At 36.5% G+C, this 26,155-nt stretch overlaps 1 protein-coding gene across 23 annotated transcripts in view; it reads left to right on the top strand.

Moving 5' to 3' along the window:
• Positions 1–26,155, top strand: part of LOC113646587 (formin-binding protein 1) — a 73,826-nt gene that overhangs the window by 12,208 nt on the left and 35,463 nt on the right. For 22 of the 23 annotated variants that reach the window (XM_047805341.1, XM_047805342.1, XM_047805338.1 and 19 more), the window contains exons 2-5: positions 16,385–16,500; positions 19,628–19,684; positions 19,817–19,964; positions 24,552–24,614. In XM_047805341.1, the coding sequence (XP_047661297.1) occupies positions 16,385–16,500; positions 19,628–19,684; positions 19,817–19,964; positions 24,552–24,614 (384 nt within the window). Of the gene's footprint in view, positions 1–13,570; positions 13,752–16,384; positions 16,501–19,627; positions 19,685–19,816; positions 19,965–24,551; positions 24,615–26,155 lie in introns of those variants that run through there. The other variant, XM_047805340.1, reaches the window with a different exon arrangement.

Here is a 26,155-nt window from a genome sequence, read left to right as displayed (position 1 = left end):
CCTGCTTTTGTTGTTGCTTTTTGGTGTGTGCATTGTCCAGCATTATTTTTTAATTAAACACAAAATAAATATATTAATCGTTGGCATACATGTTTATGTTACATACTAGGCTTTAAACTAGCTTCAGTGCCAAAGCAATCTAGAGCATTTTTTTCTTTCTAATGTCTATATACATATTTAATGTGAGGTTGTAAGTGAGCATAAGGTTAAACCATGGTAATAGGTTTTCTTCAATTTTGTGAGTCAGTAAAAGGACAGTAAAAGGGAACTAACTGAAGAACTAAAGCTTTGAGTGAGGAACTGAAAAAAAAAAAGTTGAAACTCGTATAATGAGAGTGGTCCGAAAAATCAATCAAGCCACTTGTTTAGATTGATCACTTTGCTGCTTTATGTTTCATTTGTACAAAATTGAGAACATCTTGTTGCATACTAGAGTGAATGTAGGGTTAGCTTTTCTCGCAGATTGGTACAATATACATAAGTGTTTTTACTCTACAGCACAAGCGATCAATGAGGAAATCGAATACATTGTTTGTTAGCATGTTGAGATGTGAACCAGCAGTGTTTGAGCTGAGCGGCTGGTGTGTAAGGCAGCTAGTGTGTTTGGCATTTAAACTTGGCCTAGCCATTTAAATTGCTTACACACCAGCATTTGAAAATCATGTGACAGCACTCATAAAAATAGACACACTTGTTATTAGATCAGGTAGCTGTTTAAACTTGGCACATATGACAATTTGTAGATATTTACTTAGCTTTGCTTCTCCACTTTCACTATGAAATACACTGTACGCTTACACATTAAGTCAGAAGTGGGATTGCGATATGAAATCCTATTAGTAAGTAGTCCAGGTTACATTTACTTTTCTATCAATTGGCTGATGCTCTAATCCAGAGTTTATCTCTTTTTATTAACTGAGCAGTTGAGGTTTAAGGGCCTTGATAAAGGGCCCAATAGTAGCTGCTTAGTAGTTCTGGAATTTGAACTAAAAATCTTCTGATAAGTAGATTACATCTACTTACACCTAACATCGTAACCACTGTGGTTGAAAGATGTAATTGTTATAATTGTTGAATAATTGTTAATTGTAATCATGCAGAAGTGTAACTATTTATTTATTATTTATTTTTTTAATTAACTGAGATGTTACCTTTTTTTACATTATTTTCCTATAACACATTCCCATTGGAGGAAGTGAACAAGCCACACGAGGAAGTGTTTACTTGAACTGTAACCTGAGATTAGCTATCTGTTCACACACACACACACACACACACACACACACACACACACACACACACACACACACACACACACACACACACACACACACACACAGAGTGCATTGCATGAGATTTGACAATGATTGATAAACTGCATAAGCTTTTAATCTGCAGGCAGCTTGTTCTTCCTCTTCAGGAAGTTCACATAACAGTAGATGATGGAGACATATAATTCAGCACAGAATTCAACAATGCAGTAAAAGTGAATGTAGTGCAGGAAAAGGACACAGGTCTTGCACTACATTTGCAAATGTCTGGCAGAGCAAAGGGTTTATCTGCTGTGCCATTTATGCCTCTGAATTAAAATGCTGTTTTTATTCGGCTGTTAATATTTCTATCCTTGACAATTTTTCAATTTCTTTCTTTCTTTCTTTCTTTCTTTCTTTCTTTCTTTCTTTCTTTCTTTCTTTCTTTCTTTCTTTCTTTCTTTCTTTCTTTCTTTCTTTCTTTCTTTCTTTCTTTCTTTCTTTCTTTCTTTCTTTCTTTCTTTCTTTCGCCCATGGTATTTTTGTACAGAAATGAAAGGATTGGAAATTCATCATTTAGTAGTGACATATTGATGTCAAGTGTTTATGGAAATCTTGGTAGACTTCTAGATAGTTTATGAGATGAGTGTGTGTGTGTGTGTGTGTGTGTGTGTGTGTGTGTGTGTGTGTGTGTGTGTGTGTGTGTGTGTGTGTGTGTGTGTGTGTAAAATCATGAAAGCAATGATGCTAGTCTCACATTGCTTAATTCCACATTTCACTCTTATGACTTCCTTATTTCAGAGTTTTAAGCTGACCTGACTTGAGAAATAAAAAGTCACCAGGTTGCTGTGGAAACCACAGTGTGAATTTGCAAACCGTCAAACACACGCACACTGACAAACAGAAGCACACGTAGCCATGCTGATCATGTAGCCATGGAAACCCAACCACAAGTTTAACCTAGGCTAATCATAGATACATTAATGCCAACCAATGCTGAAGGAGCACCAGCTTAGCCTCCTGCTAACAACAAATAACAGGAAATTTGTAGCTAAGCTAAAAATGGATTTAAACTGAGTCATTGACAAATGACACCATTTCATCTAACATATGCACACTTCCTGTGATATTGTAGAACAGAAATTGCTAAGATATTGAGATAAGGTATTATTTAATACAAGATATTAAGCTGTGGGATATATATTATAGTATGTGTGTTCGCCTCGCTTGAGTTCAATACAGTATTTTCATCAAATGCGTGGGATGTGAGTGGGATGAAAATACCCCAAAGTTTCCAGTAGGAGCAAGATCATTTGAGTAAACAATTTGTGTCAAGTTTCAAATGGCAGGGAAAAAAGGTGATGTTCATATGTGCCCATGTGTATGATGTGGCTCTTTGCGGTAACACAGTAAAAAATGTGGCTCTTGGTCTCTGACTGGTTGGACACCTCTAATATATATATATATATATCAAGATTTCTTCCTCATATTACTGCATGTCAGGAAGTTTTTTTCTTGACTTTTAAATTTTGTAAATTCTATAATTTTATATTTCAATAAATAACTGAATAAGAAGTTGAGATACACACACACACACACACACACACACACACACACACACACACACACACACACACACACACACACACACATACACACACACACTTCTCAACTTCTTATTCAGTTATTTATTAAATCAGGTGTGCTCAGTAACTGCCATGAATAATTGACTAGCTACACAGTGAATCTATAAGGAATAATATATTATAGTTAACTATTTTTTTTATAGTTATAGTATACTGTGATCAGAATTGAAGTTTCAGTTTATAATTGGTTAAATGAATTTAATGCATTTACTAATTATTTAGTGTATTCTGAAGCTATAGTATATCAATATATTTTTATTTTTAAAAATGCTGAGTAAAACCCTGTTTGACTGTAATGTTCTGTAACTGTGTGCTATAATTAGTTATAGCACCACTATCTGGTGTTACGCTGAAGAGGAGATGGGGTCCTTTTTGAAGCTAGTTGCTCTCAAGGTTTCTTCTTGCTCAATATACTATGATAATATGAGTTCTGATAATTGTACAAAGATTAGTCATATAATATAATATGAAATAATTTACAGAATAAATCTTATAATGTTGGTACTAATGAAATATAATTCAACAAGCCTGAAATGTGTGATCATGTGGTTGTTCACTAAACCAACAGGAAGTGAGAGATAGAAACAGGAAGACATTGTGATGGCAGAAGCCTGTGTCGATTTGAATATCTCTCACATGCCGAGATCATTCTGGAAATTCTAGATTACACAGATTTGTGTGTATGTGTGTGTTTGTGGGTTTTGGTAGGGTGTGGCGTCTCCCCTTTAACACAGTCTTGGGTTTACTTTTGATTTGCCAGAAGGTTACCAGATATGTTCAGAAGCTTTTTTATAAGGTTGGCCAGATGTAGGCAAATTCAGTGGACTTTCAGACTAATGATTTTGTTTTCACACTTCACAAATGGATTACTGTTACATTTTAAGATATTGTTTTCTTAATGACACGGGACCTCTTCCTCTTCCTTTCTTTCTTAATAAAGCACACTAAAGAATGGAGCTTAATTTGACATTTACATTGGCTATAAAATCTGTACATGCCCTTGTTCAAATTTTAGATTTTTCTACTCATTTAAATGTTAATTTTATAGTGCTTGGACAATGGACATTATCTAAAAGCAGCTTTAATATAAATATATTAAAAATAATATAGAAATATAAAATCATAGAATTTACAAAATTTAAAAGTCAAGAAAAAAAAACTTCCTGACACACAGTAATATGAGGAAGAAATCTTGAGAGGAACTAAAGTCTAAAGTCTTCTTATTTGGGATGTACCTGAAAGTGGGATTACAAATATATAAATGATTATAATGTTTATATAATTTGTTTAGTTGATTTTTGAATGAAACATCATAAATGAATGATTAATGAAAGATTAATCATTTCAAATCTTTTTGCACTTTTATTATTATTGAGTAACCAACAAAATTCAGAGGAAAAATTTATATAAATAGAAATGTTTCAGAGGTAAAAGAAAAAACAGCTTCTAACTATATCCTGGCTCCAAAAGTACACACACCCCTAAACTAATACTTTAAAGCACCTTTTGTAATATAGCACTCAGATTTTATGCTTAAGAGTCTCCAAGCTTTTGATTTGGTAATTGTATTCCACTCTTCCCTAAACCTCCCTAAGCCAACTGTAGCCCATACATATGTTGAATATAAAATATTATCACATGCAGGTAGCAACCAGAATATTGTGGCCAGATTTTCCTTCAGCTCCTCTAATGCTGCAGTAGGGCTCAGGGTAGCCTTCCTGATTAGTTGTCTTTTTGCTCTCTTGGTTTTGGAGGCATGTCCCGTTTACTTCTTGATGATGGCCTTCACGGTGTTCTCTGGTACTGAGCTAATTTTATGGAAATTGTTTGTATACCCCTCTACATGTGGACTATGCCTCCAGCAGTCAGTTGAAACTCCAGAATCCACAGAAACATCTGATTTGTATTTGGGCTCAATCAGAATAATTTCTTTGCGGACACACTTTAAATGTGATTGCTTAATTTTCAGCACAGTCATATGCCCCATTGTAATAGATTGAGTACACTTACACAATAAGGCTACTGTAACAGTGTCTTGTTTTCGGACAGGATTTATTTTGGTTGCATTGTTTACATCACAGAAAGGTGTGTGTAGACTTTTAATCCACTGCTTGTACAGATAGATTATAAAGTGTGACAACGTAGGAGCATGTGAAACGCTCCTACACACCATGTTAGTATGGACTCCTAAATAAGGAATCCAACTGTGTTTTTGCTTGAAGTGTGTGTGTTTGTGTGTGTGTGTGTGTGTGTGTGTGTGTGTGTGTGTGTGTGTGTGTGTGTGTGTGTGTGTGTGTGTGTGTTTATGTGTATAGGCAGTTTAGTACTGGAGGGAGATTTAAAAACATGTGTTAAAAAAAATTCCTTATTCTGTTTACAACCACAGTCCTGCACTGTCAGTTCCACTCAGTTGCAGTCTCCTCCCTTCTCTCTAGCTTTCTTCCTCCCACACAGTGAGGTTGAAGTGAAGACTGGAGGTCAGTCTTTATTTAGTATCTCACTCTCACTCTAGGCTTTATGTGGTCTTTGACCTCATTATATTTATCTCTGGCCCAGAACATTTTCCATAAAACTGTGTACGTGTGGGTCTGTGTTTGTGCATGTGTGTGTCTGTGTGTGTCCATATGTGTGTGTGTGCATATGTTTGTGTTTGCATATGTTTGTGTGTTTGTGTTTGTGTCTACATGTGTGTGTATGTGTGTGTGTGTGTGTGTGTGTGTGTGTGTGTGCGCATGTGTGTTTGTGTTTGTGTCTACATGCATGCATATATGTGTGTGTGTGTGTGTGTGTGTGTGTGTGTGTGTGTGTGTGTGTGTGTGTGTGTGTGTGTGAGTGAATCTACATGCGTGTGTGTGTGAGTCTACATGCGTGTGTGCGTGCGTGTGTGTGTGTGTATATCTCCTTATGATTTTAACACAGATGTAACGAAATTTAAAATGTGTAGCATCATATTAATTTAATCAAGCCATTAGAACTTTTTATGACTTTGCCATCTATAAGTCTGAGATTTTACAGTATCTCGAGAATTAGTGCTTGATGTAGGTTATTAGTTGTAGGATTATTTATTTGGGATTATAATTGAAACCAGCATTTGAATTGATTTGATTCTGCAAAGTGATCCACACAAGGTAAAGGTCAACCGTATGAAAAAGTTTTTATTTAAAAGCATTATTCCTGTTTGAAGTATATTTAAGGTTATTTGCAGCATATAAATTAATAACATGTAGAACTGTGTAAAATGTTACGGACACAGTTAGATCTAAGTTAAAATTAGCTAGTTAATCTTAAAACAACCATTAAGACATTATTATTAGTTGACTGTACAAGAGTTATAGAGTCTGTGACCCAAGAAACAATGCTTGGACTAACAAAATATCATGGGTTATATCTTCATGTTATATCTTTGTGGTATTTTAACAAACAAGAAGAGAGGCCTGTGTGTGAATGAGTGGTCAGTAAATCTAATGTACAATTTATGTGTATTTTTATGTGGTTTTGAGGGTAAGCTCATTCAGGATGAACCCTTTATTTTATCGCCACTCACAGAAATGTTTCCTCCGGTAAATGGTGCCACTTTCACATGGCTTATTTGATTTTAATAAAATATTTATACGTCCATATTTATTACCTCCCTAAGACGTAACAGTTACGTTGCCAGCTGGTAAGTAATGAAATTACCAAAAATGACCAAATTAATTACGTAACTAGTACATCGTGTGTTCGCTGGGTAGGCATCGTAAATCAATTAATACTAATCATTCCAGATAATTTACCTCAAGCGGTCTGCTTTGTAGTTCTGAGAGGACTAAAGACGGAGAGAAGCATTTCCATTGGCTCCAGTCTGCCGGTATTGGCCAATCACAAAAATCGGTATTGCACAGCCAATATCACTGAATATCCCACTAAGTTTTGTTATTATAATTACGCTACGTTTATATGGATATTATATTGTAGACTATTGAGTGGATAAAATATAAAAATCATTTTAATTAAAAATATATATATAACCCCTCCCCCATCATTCAGAGGCGATGCTTCACCGTTGCTATGAAAAGTGTATTGCGAGAACTCTCTCTGAACTGCATACGCGGCACACACACACACACACACACACACACACACACACACACACACACACACACACACACACACACACACACACACACACATCCAGCTACAATAATGTATCATATTAATTTGAAACAGCAACCCAGAAGATTTGTCACAAGCATTGATTAAAACAATGATGACTATAATCACATGAAAAAAAAAAACGACTTAAATTCTGGACCTTTGGCAGTGAGGGGGAACCACCCGCACCCCCCCTGCCTACGGGCTTGGTGTGTGTGTGTTTTAGATACAGTTTGATACATGACACACATGCTGTATATATTTCCTCGTATTTGCCTGGCCTAGACATTCCACATCACTTCAAACATGCACACAGACACACACACACATGCATGCACGCGTATATATATAAGTCGTGGCCTAATGGTTAGAGAGTCTGAGTCGTAATCCTAAGGTTGAGGGTTCGAGTCTCGGGCCGGCCACGACTGAGGTGCCCTTGAGCAAGGCGCCGCAGCATAATTGTTGCTCCCGTGTGTGTTCACGGTGTGTGCGCACTTTGGATGGGTCAAATGCAGAGAAAGAATTCTGAGTATGGGTCACCGTACTTAGCCGTATGTCACGTCACTCACATGCATGCACATACGCACACACATGCACACACACACATGCACACACACATGCACACACACTGCATACTACTAATAGTTAGGACTGTATTTTATTTAGTGCTGTTATTGTGAGATGTTAGAAAACAGCACAAAATATTTATAATTGCACAAAAAGAAGCACAAAATATTAACCAGAGTGTATAAACTACCTGGTGTAGTGTCATGCTCAGTATCAGCCAATTAACATGGTGTAGTGTCATGCTCAGTATCAGCCAATTAACATGGTGTAGTGTCATGCTCAGTATCAGCCAATTAACATGGTGTAGTGTCATGCTCAGTATCAGCCAATTAACATGGTGTAGTGTCATGCTCAGTATCAGCCAATTAACATGGTGTAGTGTCATGCTCAGTATCAGCCAATTAACATGGTGTAGTGTCATGCCCAGTATCAGCCAATTAACATGGTGTAGTGTCATGCTCAGTATCAGCCAATTAACATGGTGTAGTGTCATGCTCAGTATCAGCCAATTAACATGGTGTAGTGTCATGCTCAGTATCAGCCAATTAACATGGACAACAACTAGTATGTGTGCCTAGCTGTATATAGCTGTGTAACATAGTTATTACCTGCTAGTTGGGTTGGTGACCTAAGGGGAGGGGGAGAGAGAGACTGTAGTTTGCTCATTCATACATTTTTATGTATATTAAAAATAGTGACTTGAAATGAATATCTGCACATTTTCAGCTCATTTATCCAGAGTGATTTACGTTTTTGTCTCATTTTAACAACTGAGCAATTGAGGGTTAAGGGTCTTGCTCAGGGGCCCAGCGGTGGCAGGTTGGACCTGAGATTCAAACTTACAAACTTCCCAACACCTTAACCACTAGAGTACCATATGTTGCAGGATGTGACGTACTGTGTGTATCATTTCTATCATAGGTAGCATTTATTAGTACAACTTTTTGTGCTACTGTACTTCTGTGGGATTGAACCAGACAGGCTAGCCTTGTAACCCTATGAACATCAATGAGCCCATGACCTGCTGGTTCACTGGTCGTCTTTCCTTTGACCACTTTCATTTGAATTTACTGTTCACTTGCTATGTAATAGATCCCACCTTTTGACAGGTGCCACTGTAATGAGGTAATATATAAATGTTATGACTGACGAATACATTTATATTCCTGAACCAAAAACATGGAAGGTGGGTTGGTGACAAAATTCAACATAGTGCAATAGTGTATCTTCTGCATGGTGTTCAATGATGCACTGCTGTGTATTCCTGCCTTATTCCCAGCATTCCAAAGGATACACCCCAGCTCCACCATGACTCTGACCAGGATCAAGTGCCTGCTGAATATGAATAAATGAAGGAATTAATAACACATGAATGCAGTTTTCAGCTTTTTACACTCTCTTAACATAGCATGTGAACAATTTATATGCCATACTCAAGTACACACACTTAGACACTTGCTAAACTGTCTTGCATTCCTAAGAGCATGCACTTCTATAAATATGTGTGTGTGTGTGTGTGTGTGTGTGTGTGTGTGTGTGTGTGTGTGTGTGTGTGTGTGTGTGTGTGTGTGTGTATTGGTGTGAATGTAACTCATATGTGAACAGCTGTTCTCACTGTGTGATGGTTGATGTTTGTAAGAAATGTCCTCAAATTTATACTGAGTTCAAGCTATTGTGCCAAGCACATAGCATCAGATTTTTGGATTAAAAGTTCGAAGCTTTTACAGATCTTGAACTTGCAAACCAGTTGAACACTTTTGTTTATTCTGTATATATATATATAAATAATGAAAACCTGACTGGATAATTTCACTCTCACACCCCTTATTATATCATTATGTCAGTGATTAGACAGATATGTTAAGGTTTCTGGGATTCTGTACAGAAAATTCTGTTTTATCCCAAGGAAGATTTTGAAACTCAGCAGGGAAATTTGAGTGATACAATGTGCAATCATTACGCACAAATATAATAATTCCAGGAAATAACAATAAAGTAAAAATTACCGACATACATACATTCCAGAAATGCTTAGAGTTAAGAGCTCTCCTTGACTTTATGAACATATAATGAGAGCTGTCAAGAACTACAAAAGCACATTATGATAGTGTGTGTTTGTGTGTTTGTGTAAAGTGTGCATGCTTCTCCCAAGGACTGAAAATGCCTTGTCTTGGGTGGGAGAGAAAATGAATGAAAGAGCTGTATGTATACAAAAGTGTGTGTGTGTGTGTGTGTGTGTGTGTGTGTGTGTGTGTGTGTGTGTGTGTGTGTGTGTGTGTGTGTGTGTGTGTCCTGCCTAAGAGGTTACAGTAGCATTGTTCTGGTACATTCCATAAAACAAAGAGGCTGTGTTGCTGAAACACATACACACACACACACACACACACACACACACACACACACACACACACACACACACACACACACACACACACACAAACAAGCATATCACACTTATATTTGTCCTTTAATACTTTAATAAAAAAAATGGCTTCAAGCACAATCCACAAATACACAGAACAGCAACAGGCCCACTTTTAATAAGTACTAAGGTTAACTGTAAACCTCATTAACACTTTTCTTACTTTAGGGGTGTGTGTATGGAGGGTTTTATTCATTGTATTATATTAATCCATTAATGCTTTATGAATCACACATTTCAGTAAGCTCATGTCTGTATCCACTATGTGGTCATTATTGCTGTCTAGTACTGATGTAGCTTTCTAAAAGGATTCACTGATATTTCTCCATTACAACACATGAAAAGTAATTTATTCACAATACATTTAGTATGTATCATAACTACTCCAATACATACAGTAACTTGCAATACAAATGGGAAATTGTGGGTGTGGTGTTTTTTTTAAACAGATGGTGTGTTTTATTTTGTCAGTGAATTTTTATTATATTTGTCTTTTAATGCCTCCTCTGGTTATGCATGGCACTACACACACACACACACACACACACACACACACACACACACACACACACACACACACACACACACACACATTTTAATGATAAATATTTCCTGTTCAAAAAAACTAAATAGAAAACTATTTTCTATAAATATTTTCTATAAATACAGATATATTTTTGTTCCAAGTATAATATCAAATTCTAAATTCTATTACATAGCCGGTTCAATTATAAAATTGTATTATTCACTTAGAACATGTCTTAGCAAGATTACAGGTTACACCTATTAACATTATCCCCTTCATCCTGGGATGTGAAATATGATTACATTAATACTGCATTTGTGTAACAATTTGTGTAATTTGCATTAGTTGTAAATTGTAATTACATCATTTCCCAACTCTGTGTTGAGTGACGACAACAACAGACAATAGCAAGTAAATGAATTTCAGCTTGAGTGGTGTTTTTGGTGGTTTTTACAAGGCAAAGTTACAAGGCATATAAGTTACAACCTTGCAGTATATGGCTATATGGGAAGCCTTGTATCTTTAAAAAAGTAATTGAAATTAGATTTTTGTCTAGTGAATATAGTATCTATATTATTCATCACTCTTGGTAAAGTTCAAATTAGCAGATAAAGTTAACAAATGTCTCAGGTGCGGATAGTAAGTGGACAGCAAACTCTCTTTTTGAATCCTCTGATTTACCAGCCATAGAATTATAGTAAAGCAAATGTAGCACAACCATCAATAGGCCTCAGTTGCAGATTCAGTTAATCCCAAGTTTATGCTCCATTTAGACACACCGATTCACTGGGACTCAGTGCATGACACATCGGTGGGATTTTGGATAAAAAATCTGAAACTGTTACAGATGTGCACTAGTATAATACAAGTATGCCTTTATATTTTATCATTGAAATTGGAAAGTGTGGTAAAAAGTTGGTATAATTTTATATTTGATATAAGTCTAGATACTGTAGCTAGCCATGACTACAATCTTCACTGACATTAATCTAGTGAGTTAGCAGCTTAGACAGTAGACATTACTCATTTGTAAGGCCAGACCGACAGATAAAATAGATCATAAACAGATATAAATTTCAGTAACAGACACCGGTGCTGTTTCACCTGTACTGTTTCCCCGTTTCAAGAACAATCCACCACTGGAGTATGGGATAATAGAAAATCTGTTTCAGGAAGTGTGTGTTAAAACTTAAATCTTAAATTAAAGAAAGTTGAAGATAAACAAATGATAGAATGCAGTAAACTGGAACTTAGACAATGTTACTATACAGAAAGCTGTAATTTGAAGCACACAGCATTTGTTGCATATGTATCGCACTAAAAATTACACACATCTATACTATTCAAATACAGTCTCCTATATTATAATTTCTATATTGTTTTTTTACTTGTATAGAAGCAAATTCTGGATTGTTTAACAAACATTTCTTTTATATTCCATGCCAGAGACAGTCAAAAAAGTGTTTCACTGCATGCTATACGGTTGTGTATTTAACCAGATACGATTTAAATTTGAAGACTCTTGATGTAATATTTTGGAATATTCTCAGGTAGGCTTGAGTAAGTTCACCATATTTGAGAATATTCTCCATGAATTCTATTTAGGTACTTAAAGGGGTCTCCTTACTGTTACAGTCCTAGTACAATAAGGATGGACATAGTCTCAGTCTCAGTTGCTCTCTGGCTCGCTGTAGATCTGTCATGGATTAAAGGGAAGAAGAATTGCTGTTAGCCTGCTGATCACTGGCTGTCACAAGTTCTCGAGCTAAACTTCACAAACAAATAACAAGGAATATCATTTATTATTCAATAGCCTCAAGCATAGAGAACAACAGAATTCCTAAATTGCTCAAAAATAAAAAAATCAGTTTATATACCAACATGCAAACTGCACACATAGAGCAGAGGCAGGAACTGAACCCCCAGCCTTAGAGGTGTGAGCAAATGTGCAAACAGTAAATTGCTCTCAAATGTGGCTAAATAAGGCATTTTTTTCTTATGATTTAAAGGCTGCTACCTTGTGATTGTGCCTAATGCTGCCCAAATATGCTGCTTACCCAGAGAACAGAAATAGTGTAGCTAAAGGCATCAAAGAGACTTACAAATCGATCATATGACTGGAAGAAACATCCTGTCAAACACAAACAGGAATGCTTAATAGAGACAAAGAATTTGGTTGTTTTGTGACAGTAAATATGGGCAAGTGGAAACCTGTGTGTTTATCTGAGCAAGAGAGGGAGAGAGAGAGAGAGAGAGAGAGAGAGAGAGAGAGAGAGAGAGAGAGAGAGAGGGGGAGAGTGAAATAGAGAGAGAGAAAGAGAGAGAGAGAGAGATTATGTGGCTCCAGATGTTTCCTGCATTCCCAATTTTATTTTATGTGGATTGCACCAGACAGTCTCGACTGATATACGGAAGCAACTGTGTGTGTGTGTGTGTGTGTGTGTGTGTGTGTGTGCAGGGAAAAAATATTACAATTATTGTTTCCTCTCTGTCTCATCTATTGCTATAAATACTACATATGTGCCTTCTTTTCTTCATTAGCAAAATAGTTATGAACTACACACCCATCTGACTGGTGCTTTTATACAATGGGACCTACAGCTGAGCAGTCAGGGGTTAAGGGTCTTGCACAAGGACCAAATATAGCAGCTTGGTAGTGCTGTTATAGGAACTCACAACCTGCAAGAGCTCGGACAAGAGACATTCCTGTCTCAGGTTTTGGTCAGGAAACTTATGGAGGGTCTGTAAAAAGACCAAGCAAAACCAATGCACATGCAGATTTTTAGAGCATCAGCCCACATGCACATCCTGTCTTTGCCCATGTGCACATACACATCTCTCTCTCTCTCTCTCTCTCTCTCTCTCTCTCTCTCTCTCTCTCTCTCTGTGTCTCTCTGTGTCTCTCACTCTCACACACTCTCACACACACACACACACACACACACACACACACACACACACACACACACACACACACACACACACACACACACACACACCTCTTTCCTTCCTGTTCTACTCTGCACTGAAAATAAGAGAACCTTGCACTTTCACTGTGTGCGTTCTGAAGCCCATTTTTGTGTGAGATGATAGCGATAGAAATATAACTGGTAAGTAAGGTGTTGTGAGTGTGTGAGAAGGAAGTTGGACTGATTTTAACCTTGGAGATGGTGGAGGAGAAGATGGGTGGATGCTGGAGCAACACCAAGGTGATTCTGTTTTTTGTAAATGTTTAATGTTGATTCAGACTTAGCCCAATAATCCGGATGTGTTAAAGCTGCAGGTCTGAGGATTAACATATTCATCATGTGGAAATATTGGTCATGTCTCACAATAGTGGTTAGACAAACAAAACTATCTCAATAACCATACCAGTGAAGGAATTTGCTTTTGATGAAGTACCTGTATATGATGTTTATACTGATGGGAGACAAAAGGAATCTTCAGTGTGGAATCAACCTTAACAGGGGACTTTTATGTTATCAAATGTTTTGTTGACATTTTAGGATTAATGAAGTAGTAAAAATTTATTTAATAATAAAGTGTCTTCCTGTAATAATTATGGTTATTACAAATGAGAGCCTAGAGTTTGGATGCACTAGTCTGTGGATAGTAATAATACATTAAAGTACATTATACTATACATCATACGATCAGAAAATAATTTGGGAGGTTCAACACAAATGAATCACCTGATACAAGCTTTTACCTCACATTATCAGGATTAATTTAGATGCATTCTGCACTAGCATATCTGTGCATTATTTATGGCTATAAATTAATAAATAAATAAATAAAAGTAACAAACTAAACAAAAAGTAACAAACTAAACAAAAAGTAACAAACTAAAATTGTAAATTATTAGTATTGTATAGTCATATTTTAGGACAGAACTTGACTTTTATGGAATTGTTTTGAGTACCATCAGTATTTTTTATAATTCCTGGAAGTCTCTAATTTAATGCAAAACAAAAAGGGTCATTATTTTTATTGTGAATTTAAATTCTAATTGATCCCACAGTTGTCCATCTAAGGATTAGAACTGGCTGGGTCCGATGGCATCTTCCGTGTCATTCACAATTATGCTAGCTGATCATGGGCCACTATGAAGTAATCAGAGGCAATTTCCTCAATGTGTGTTAAGGACCTGTGTGATGCAACATGAAAAGCATCACATCTTGGAGGAGTGTTAACCTTCACCCTCTTTAACTGTGTTAGGGGAAAGTTAGCTGGTGGGTGGGCAATGTGATTTGGAGAAAATAGGTGGGAAAATTATGCATAGCTGGCAGCGTGTTGGCAAACTTTTATATTCAGATGCATAAAGATCCTAGTTACACAACATCACTTGACTATATACAGTTGTAAAAAGGACAGTTTATAATTACAGTCTCCAGTGTCACCCAGATGAGGATGGGTTCTCTCTTGAGTCTAGTTTGCAAGAATAAAAGCAGTTTAAATATTTTATATATTAAAGTTTTTGTATGTAGTTGTCTTTTCTTTTGTGAGAAGACAATGTTATATCAGCTTTGTCAGTGTTTAAACAAATGAACAGTGATGTAAAAATGTATAAAAGTGTGATATTTACTTTTAATTTTTGGGGGGTTTTTTTTGTGATTTTTTATGTTTTTATAATACACATAAGAAAATGACGTGGGCTTGTAGGGCTAAAAATATATTAGTAAAACTCTTTCATTGGCCAGCATCATGAAAGAAGCTTGGAGAACATGGGTAAAACCTTCACATTTTATTAAATTTGTTACATTTCTTCCTCTCTTCTATTTGACCATTATCCAGAACACATAGCTTTTCTGCAGTGCTACAATAGTTTGCACCTTGCAGGTCGGTTTAGAAGCTTTTGGGTTGATTTCACTTCAGACACCTCAGTCTTGCACCAGTTGTTTTTTTTTTCACTCTCAGGTATGAGTCCCGTGTTCTCCTAATGAACCACATCAAGGAGGAAACTGCACCAGGGTTCGAGTCAAAATGACTAAAACATTCTCGACTAACTTTTATTTATTTTTTAATTTTTTTATTTAAATAACATGCACAGAAATAATAACACACAGATATCAGTTCCATCCTGACAGTCAGAACCACTGTTTCTTCTTTCTAAGTATAGGTTGGATGATATTCACTGATATTATATTGTGAGATAGTTGATAGGCGTCAGAAAGTAAATGGTAATCCGATTTTCTTAACTGATCTTAGATTTAACTTCAGGTATGTTGTCTGAGAAGGTATGTAGAGCATCAAGCTTTCACTCAGATGGAGCTGAGAGATGTGCATGAGGTCTTTTGTTCTTTATTTGTTATTTAGACATATTCATATGACTCATGATAACATAATGTGCTTTAAATTTCTGAGCATTATTTTGTTATTAAAAAGGACAATATGACTAAGATCATATTTATGTTGTAGTTTAGTGGAGACTCTGCAAATTGTCTCTAAGGCCTGGCTCTGTAAATATCACTGACATTTCCAAGCACACCTATGAATAAATGGTGGTTTCCTGTAACAACAAAAGCAGCTAGTTGTGCACGCCAGACTTCTGCAGCTAGAGAGTCTTATACTCTCTGATTAGGGGTTGGTTCTTTGCGCAATCTTTCAGGTATTTATGTTATACAGTTAAAAGAAATTGTTCATGGCAGAAGCCATTTGCTTACATACAGTATTTGATGGCAGATGCTTCATGAAGTCCAGATGGAGTGTTTGTGGCTTATACAAAAATAACAACAAACTCTTTATGACTAGGGAAAGTTTGACATAAAGAACATGAGCTATAATGTTCTTACTTATTTAATTCTATTTTAACCCTTTTTTCTCTCTGTCTTTTTCTCTCTAGGATCAGTTTGATAACTTGGAGAAGCACACTCAGTGGGGTATAGATTTTGTGGAGCGCTACACCAAATTTGTGAAAGAGCGAACTGAGATCGAACTGAATTATGCAAAGCAGATCAGGTGGGTTTTTAATCATGTGTGTGCATGAGAGAGAGAGTGATTGTGTGTATTTTATATTAATACAGGCATGGTTTGCTTTTTTGGCTGAGGCTTTTACCCAAAGCATGTTACATTTGAGACAAGATATTGTACAGTGATCCCTTTGCTGGTCACATCCATCTGAATCTTGCCCATTACAATCTTATTGTCCATCTCTACTTTACTGAACAGTGTGTGCATACAATTCTCTGTCCTAGTTTTTATCTGTCCTGCAGGGATGTTAATGTCTGGACCCCCTGTGAACAGTGAGCTTTTCATAGCAGGATATTGTCACTGAATGAAAAAAAAACATTTTTGTGAAGTGCCGTTAAAGATTTTGGTTTGAAGCGGCTATCAGTCTTTGCCATTGTTGCTATTCGTAAATCTTTAGATTTTGTTAGTCGTGTGTCTTTGTGTCTATAATGGCTCATCCGGAACAGTCAAATGGGCTCCTTCTGTGTGGCCTCCTTCTCTTTCAGATCTTGGCTATGTTACAGTAAGTGACAAAAAACTAGCAGTATCTACATGCAATGTTAATGTGTTAATGCAACAGTCTGAGGGGAATACAAGTGTTGCCATGGTAACACGGTAGGATCATGTCAGCAGACTTAAGATTGTCTGTTCATGATCACTCACTCTGTTACTCACTTGCTTTGAATCCCCTGGAAACCCCTTGAGAGCTGTCAGTTGGAAACTACCTTAATTCCCTACACAGAGAGACGCTGCATGGCTCAACTGAAACCACCCACCCGAACACACACACACACACACACACACACACACACACACACACACACACACACACACACACACACACACACACACACACACACACACACACACACACACACACACACACACACACACACACACACACACACACACACACACACACACACACACACACACCGCACAGCAAATCCCAATGCAAATCTACACAAAGGGATAAACCCATATGAGTCATGGCCTGAGGGATGATCAGATTATAGATCTTACCTCTGTGTGTCTGTGTATGAAAGACAAACACACCTATAGGTATGTTTAATTTGCATACCTTTAAATCAGATTTATTTCAAATAGATTTATCGCAGAATTCTTATTTCACACTATTCAATATTTTTAAAGGTGTTAATATTTAAAATTTAAAATTTTATTTTTAAATTAATATAATAGTTTAATTTAATTTAATCATTTAGAAACAAACATGGTAATAAGAGTGATTGGAAATAATAACATTTTAGCTTTTTCTTTGGTAAATCTGTGGATTAATTGTTTTAAATCCAATATTAAGACTGACACTGCACATTACAAGTGCACATGTTATAGTTAATATAACCTGTCACAGTAATGATGGTGGGTGGGGTGGGGTGGAATGAGATGAGGTATGTTCACAGAATTCACTATTTGCACAAGGTATCATGCTGTACATTTGCTTTACAAACTGCACATCTGCCTACATCTGTTAGCACCAAACATTGATGCCACTGGGAATGTTCAGAGAGAGCTTCGGTTTGTTTTGTACATATCGTTCATAATGTTTAGTATTTGTTTTGTGTGTAGTCTGAAGTGCATCTACTGATTATTAAATATTTATGTAGTCGGGAAAGTCACAATTCATGGGCTTGTCAGCGAAAAAGTAAAAAATGTATGGTTTTATTTTGTTTATGAACATCCATTATAACACAATCCAATGAAAGTAATTTTGATTAAATTCATTTATTGGCTTTTTAAATGTGATGTGATGTGACATACGGCTAAATACGGTGAACCATACTCAGAATTCGTTCTCTGCATTTTGACCCATCCAAAGTGCACACACACAGCAGTGAACACACACACCGTGAACACACACCCGGAGCAGTGGGCAGCCATTTATGCTGCGGCGCCCGGGGAACAGTTGGGGGGTTTGGTGCCTTGCTCAAGGGCACCTCAGTCGTGGCCGGCCCGAGACTCGAACCCAAAACCTTCGGATTACAAGTCAGACTCTTTAACCATTAGGCCACGACTTCATAAATATTAGTTGAGAATTTCCCCCAAAATGTCATTTAAAATGATTGTGTTTGAGGAAGATTGAACCAATATAACAAAAAGCAGTTTTTTTTATTTAACACAAGCCTATCACTTAGGCTACAATGGCCGTAACATCGCAATTCGAAAAGCATCCATTAACCTTGTCTTCCACAATATTAACAGGCCTACAGTCCATTGCAATCCATTTAGATATTGCATTCGTTAGTGTTTCTGCGGACGACTTACTGAATTTGCAGTCAGGGTGGTTTGGCGGAGCTTGCCTGCAGCATCCGGGGTTGTGCTAACTGCTAGCTCGTAATATGTTTAGAGTTCAGGTGGTATTTCATGCTAGAACTACTTAGATGGTATGCAAATTCCTTATTGCAGAGAACGCAAAGGACTTTGGTTTTTATCAGTGGCTTCATTGGAAAGAGTTTTGAATTTAAATTTGCCCTTCAGAAAGCCAGGCAGATCGTTTGGCATCATGCTTGACTAACTGGCTACTACAGCTTATTGCAAGATGTGTAGTCATTGGTACAGGTGTGGGGAGGGGCGGGGTGCGTTACAAATATTAACGCTTTATTTTTTCTCATAATTAATTAATCTAATTAACACGTTAAATTACCAGCCCTAATATATATATATATATATATATATATATATATATATATATATATATATATATATATATATATATATATATATATATATATATATTAAGATTTGCAAAACAAATAAAATAATTAGTTTAAATCAAAAATAGAAATTGTATGTTCTACTCATGTGATGCTCAGGGGGTTTGTTGTAATTAACATGTCTTTACTGCTAAAAAAGGTTATAGCTAAGACCATGTTAAGGGTAATGCAACTGACTCTAAACCAGTCCATCAGCTGTTAGCGTTCATTACAAAATATGTTACGATAATGATAACCTTTATATACTTTTTACTTGATAATGAACTTTTATTTTAAAATTTAGTAAAATGGCCAGCCAATGGGTTATACCAGAAATATGGAACAATACAAAAGTAATTTAATACTGACAGTTAATACTGACACAACAAAAAAAAAAGTAATATCATTTTTTTTTTTTTTCCTAGAAATTTGTCTAAGAAGTACCAACCCAAGAAAAATGCCAGGGAAGAAGAAGAGAGCAAGTAAGTCTAATCTGTATAGGAAATATTCTGATAAACAGGAAATGAATTAATTAATGTGGTAACTGATAAATGCTTGTTTGGGAGCATAGCCAGTGAGTTTACTTACTGGTGTGATGTCACTTCCTGTGTTAGATACACATGGTGTCGTGCATTTCTGGCATCTCTGAATGAGCTGAATGACTACGCTGGCCAGCATGAGCTCGTTGCAGAGAACATGACATCACAGATCATCACTGAGCTCTCACGATACACACAGGACCTCAAAGCAGAGAGAAAATCGGTAAGTGATGTCACACAAGCCTACAGACCTTTGTCATGCAATCTTCTTCTGCTGAATGTAGAAGAATAATCAAACTGTTAGATTTCAAGATAGATTACAATATAAACAGAAAGATAGATAGATAGATAGATAGATAGATAGATAGATAGATAGATAGATAGACAGATAGACAGATAGATAGATAGATAGATAGATAGATAGATAGATAGATAGATAGATAGATAGATAGATTGATTGATTGATTGATTGATTGATTGATTCACAAATCCATTTATTTTGACTCTTATATAATATAATTATCACCTATAACTGTCAGTTATCTATCCATTTATCCATCCATCTAAACTCACATTTATCTTTCGTTCTTTAAAATTTATCATCCAACACTGTGTCCATTTACCAGTACATTTCCTCAACTATCTAATCATCCACTGATGCATTGACAAATCAGTTTATTAACTCCATGCAGTGGTTCATCCAGACTCCCATCAACCCATCCACTTATTCATTCAGCATGAAGTCATCTTCTTAATTTAATTACTCTATTTGAAACAGAAATCCTCTTGTTTTTACTCTCAGATGCCTAATTTTGTCAGTTAGCCCAACTGAAGATTTGACTACTTTGGGTTTGACCAGTAGTACACATCATCAGTGTTCCTCTTGCTTCTCTAATGCTAAGAGCTAATAGGACACCTGTAAAGAAAAAAAGAGTTTTCTGACCTCATGAGAATTCTTATGAATTCCACTAATCACTCATGCCTTATTCTCGTACAATAGCCACACAACCACACATGCACACTCTCTCTCTCTCTCTCTCTCTCTCTCTCTCTCTCTCTCTCTCTCTCTCTCTCTCTCTCTCTCTCTCTCTCTCTCTCTCTCTGTCTGCCTCTCTCTCTCTTTCTTTCTTTTCTTTCTTACTTTCATTAGGGACCATATATTTTAACTTTGTGGTGTGTGTGTGTGTGTGTGTGTGTGTGTGTGTGTGTGTGTGTGTGTGTGTGTGTGTGTGTGTGTGTGTCTGTGGTGCTTATTTTTAATATCATTTTATGTACACATTCATTCATTCATTCATTCATTCTCTACCGCTTATCCGAACTTCTCGGGTCACAGGGAGCATGTGCCTACCGCAGTCGTCAATTATGTGTAAATTATGTGTTTTAATACACTATCAGGTCTCTCTCTCACACACACACACACACACGCACACACACACACACACACACACACACACACACACACACACACACACACACACACACAGAGAGAGTTCTATTTTTTTTATCACAGATGTTTCAACCTTTTACAGACATGAGTTTCTGATGGACAGTCCAGACGTAATGGAAATAAACCTAGGCCAGGATTTCAGAAATGCTGGCAGATTAGCAGCACTGACACACAATTATGTATTCGTATGCACACAGCTTCTAAGTAAGCAGCATTTTTCACATTATTTGCATGTCTTCGATGCACTAAGGGGTAGTTTGAAGCCAGCGATATTATGTTTGATAGGAACTTCTTTTAGTTCTCTGTTTTTGTTTATTGGGCCTAAATAACAGTTGTGTGGATACATCATACTATATGAATTGTATGAAACTTAACACTGAACACAGATTTTGATATGTAACCATTTCCCCTAAAAGTAAATCAATATTCACACCAGCTTGGAAAACCTAAGTACACTTCCTAATTCCTAATTCTGCAATCATTAAGAGATTAATTAGCAGCAGGGTGTTCATCAAGAACTGTGACAACCTCATACAAGCAGAACCTTTGGCACTTATGTCTTGTAGAGCACTCAGGTGTGTGTCTGCACAATGCCAAGAAGAAGGACATCAGCCTTGTCCTCAGAGAAGCAAAAGTTGCTGCTCATCAATCTAGGAAGGGTTATAAAGCCAGTACAAACACAGTCTATTGTCACAAACACCTCATAACAGCTGTGAAGCATGGTGGTGGAGTGATAATTCTTTGAGTTTGTTTTGCAGAACTGGACATGGGACACGTCCTTCATATCATACCAAAATATGTTGAGTGTTATGGATTTTCTTCCTATTCCAAGCTCATAAACGGTCCACAATGCTTTGGCATGTCTGTGTTACAGTATGCGTTTATTTTGTTTAAATATACGTGTGTTTTTGTTATGCCACTGGTTGTCTCCCTTGCGTTTCCTAAATAGCCTCTCCCATTTGTGCGTATAAAACCTTGTGTTCAGTGTGTTCTGTCTTGCTACATTCTTTCTTTGATCTTATTCTGGTTTTGGTTTTTGGTGTTATAGATTATTCCTGATATTGTTGTTTGTAGATTACCCAAGCTGCTTCCTGATTTTGAATCATGTTTTGGGTTTTTCTGCTGTATATTTAATAAATGCCATTGAATCTCTTCGAATGCCATTATATGACACTAGAACAAATGTGAGGCCATGTTTTAAGCAGCTTAAAACTGGCCAAAAATAGGTCATGCAACGAGACAACATTTTCAAGCACACCAGCTATTCAATGTCTGAATGGCTAAAATAGATTAAAAAAAACAAGGTGTTGGAATGGACATGTCAAAATCCAGACCTCAAACCTGTAAAAAAAAGTATGAATAAATGTAGAAAAATGTTTTTAAGGGAATTAATTTATCTAAACACAAAGCAACATCTGAGATCAGCCAGCTTTGCTGTGTGTGTATGTGTGTATATGTGTAGATATATGTGTGTGTGTGTGTGTGTGTGTGTGTGTGTGTGTGTGTGTGTGTGTGTGTGTGTGTGTGTGTGTGTGTGTGTGTGTGTGTGTGTGCCTCAGTCTTTTGAAAGAACTGAGAAACCTGGGGGCAGTGCAGGTTAACTTAGACAGGAAGTTCTGTCACTTCATAATGAATTGAGAATCATTTCTTTTATCAGTGGTTTAGCTCTCTCTGGGTGTTTGCTAAGCATACTCTTACAACACACACTGCCTTCTTGGTCTAAAGGCTTTTCTAAAGACACATTTACACTCATTCAGTTCAATTAAGTAGTTGTTTTCTCTTTTTCACTAATAACACATATCTATCTTGCCTCTCTCTCTCTCTCTCTCTCTCTCTCTCTCTCTCTCTCACTCACACACACACACACACACACACACACACACACACACACACACACACACACACACACACAGTGTGTGCATGTGTGGTTGTGTGGCTATTGTACTAAATCTAAAGACCACAGGGGACTGAGGAAAAGAGAAATTCACTGGGGCTTTCTGGAAAATGTTCACTTGTATGAAACAATCTTGAATATTATATATTGAAGTTTGTGTTGTTGTTTAAATATAATCACATATATAATATAAATATAATCACATTTAGGAAACTGACCATGTTAACTTTGTAGCTAACCAACCACTTCTTCTTTACAAAATTTTACATAGTTTTTTGCCTTAATTCATTCATTACCTACTACCATTGTTCTTGTTCCTCTTGTCCTCCTCTTCTTATTTGCTGTTCCTCTTTGGCTAGTCATATCCTCTTAGAGAGAACCCTAAACAGATGCCCACAAACCACAGATTTTTGAATGAAATGGGGCTCATCTCTGCTGTTTGGATGTCTAACAGTTCTAGATTTCTATGTTGTTACTTGAAACATTTTTAAAAGTGAAGGAACAAATTAGAGACACAATATAGGATGCCTGATTGTTTCTAAGAGCAGTATTTAGAATTGAGTTATGTGTCCAGAGAAGGTTAGGAGTAGCTTAGAGGGCAAATTTGCCTGCTGATTGTACTGCTGTGATCATGAGTTTAAATAAATAGATAGATAGATAGATAGATAGATAGATAGATAGATAGATAGATAGATAGATAGATAGATAGATAGATAGATAGATAGATAGATAGATAGATAGATAGATAGATACTTTTAAAAAAATCAGAAAACTGAGGTAAATTATATATATATATAAAAAAATAAATAAAATTATCATGCAAAAAAATAAAAATAAAAATAGCATGTGCTGTGTTTACTTTTTGACAAGCAGGGTGCCTAAAACTCAGGGTCCCAGGTGATGCTTCACTTGCTGAATAGTAGAAGTTTATGTTCTGTAAAGCTGCTTTGAGACAATGTCAATTGTAAAAAGTGCTATATAAATAAACTTGAATTGAATTTGAACTGCTTTACAAACAGTAAATACAGATCTGCTGTTTGTCCCATACAGTTTTATTATGCTGAATTTGGCATGTGTGTCTGTGTGTGTCTGTGTTTGTGTCTGTGTGTGTCTGTGTGTGTGTGTCTGTGTGTGTGTGTCTGTGTGTGTCTGTGTGTGTCTGTGTGTGTGTGTGTGTGTGTGTGTGTGTGTGTGTGTGTGTGTGTGTGTGTGTGTGTGTGTGTGTGTGTGTGTGTGTGTGTGTGTGTATGAGAGAAGAGAGAGAGAGAGAGAGAGAGCTGCAAGTGTTGAGTGCTGGCCAACTGATCACTTTCCTTGGAGTTCTTAAATGCTGGGCCTTTAAACAAACTCCAGAACTTTGGCATGAAGAGCACACACCAGTGTGATGCCTGGAAACACAGAGAGAAAACAGATTGATGTACACACACACAAACACAGACACCGGGATTAACTCTTTCTTTCTCACTTAGCATTTCCACGATGGAAGAAAAGCTCAACAGCATGTTGAGAACAGCTGGAAACAACTTGAACAGGTGAATATTTCTAATTATCATTCATAACACTTTGCAATCTCTTTAGCTATTTAAAAAGGCTGGGAGTTTGATGGATTTATGTCAGAGATCAGAAATCACTTTCAATTCTTATGAATTTTATATAGAAAATTCGCTTTTATAGCAGATATATACTGGAGCATGTGTGTGTTTGGATAACAAATGAGAAATTAGTGTGTGTGTGTGTGTGTGTGTGTGTGTGTGTGTGTGTGTGTGTGTGTGTGTGTGTGTGTGTGTGTGTGTATTCATGCATTCATTATGTGGGTGGAGGATGGAATGGTTGTGGACTCTTGAAACAAACACTGATTGTCCCCATTTGAATAAACAAGTAGATGGAAAAAACTAAATAAAGAAGGGAAGAATAAAGTAGTGGAAGGAGGATGTGTACAAGCACACAAATGACTCAAAATTTACTCAGCTGCTAAACTTAAGCATTTCGGCAGTGTGTATGTGTATAGACCGGGTGTGTGAGTGTACCACTATCAATATAATGGTCCATATTCATAGGCTATAGGACTGAGGTAAAGGAAGATGATATTTATTTACATTAATAAAAGAATATGCTTCTTTGACAAGGTAAGGTAAGGTAAGGTAAGGTAAGGTAAGGTAAGGTAAACTTTATTGATCCCACAGTGGGGAAATTCTGACTGACAAAAAACTGACCCAATAAGTATTTGATGATGTGTTTTATATGTGTTTTAGCTAATTCCACTGTTTCCTTTAAAATTATTTCATTTATATGTTAAATAAAATTTAACTGGTTATGGCAAATCCACAGTCTGTCCCAGGGACACTGGAGTGAAAAGGGAACAGGAGCTCTTTGGGCCCATCAGATTTAGTGCGACAGGATGATTATATATGACACACTCAAAATAAATAAATAAATAATAAGTTGAAAAGTTATTACACTTGACTTATACCTGGTGCTACTTTCTAATGAATATTTAGAGTAAACCTGTAATGGGCAGTTAAGACTTGATTGAATTTATTACACTAGATAAAATGTTTCAAAATTTTCAAGGTGAGAACAGATAGTCTGGTTTACCCCAGTGAACCTATTACTACTTGTTATAGTTTCCTTTTCTGTCACCTAGACACAGTATTAACTCGGTGGAGCTGAATGGGGCTCTGACTATGTTCATGATGACAAAGGATTGTACAATATTTCAAAAGGTGAAGAGGCTAATAGAACTTTAACATACAGTTAGTGAGCCAATGATGTAATTACAATTTCAGTAGAATGTAAGAGTTTTTCAAATGTATGGAGTTTTGAATTAGGACTGTCTGAAAATTAGCATTTGTTAAACAGCTGATATATATAGTTGTATAGTGGCCAATCCACTATATACTGTATATAGTGGACTCAAAGACAGTAACCAGAGCTCAGTGCTGTATGCAGCTGTAAGTCGACAACACTGTACCATCACTATACATTTGTTGCATAAGTCATGCACGTTGTGTACTGTAGGGCACACAGAGGCACAGCAGGTAGAATTGCTGTGTCCTTGTAGGTGGATTGGCCA

This window comes from Tachysurus fulvidraco, chromosome 21, assembly GCF_022655615.1.
Source record: "Tachysurus fulvidraco isolate hzauxx_2018 chromosome 21, HZAU_PFXX_2.0, whole genome shotgun sequence".
Classification (NCBI taxonomy): Eukaryota; Metazoa; Chordata; class Actinopteri; order Siluriformes; family Bagridae; genus Tachysurus; species Tachysurus fulvidraco.
This window is presented reverse-complemented; position numbering and strand designations above follow the sequence as displayed.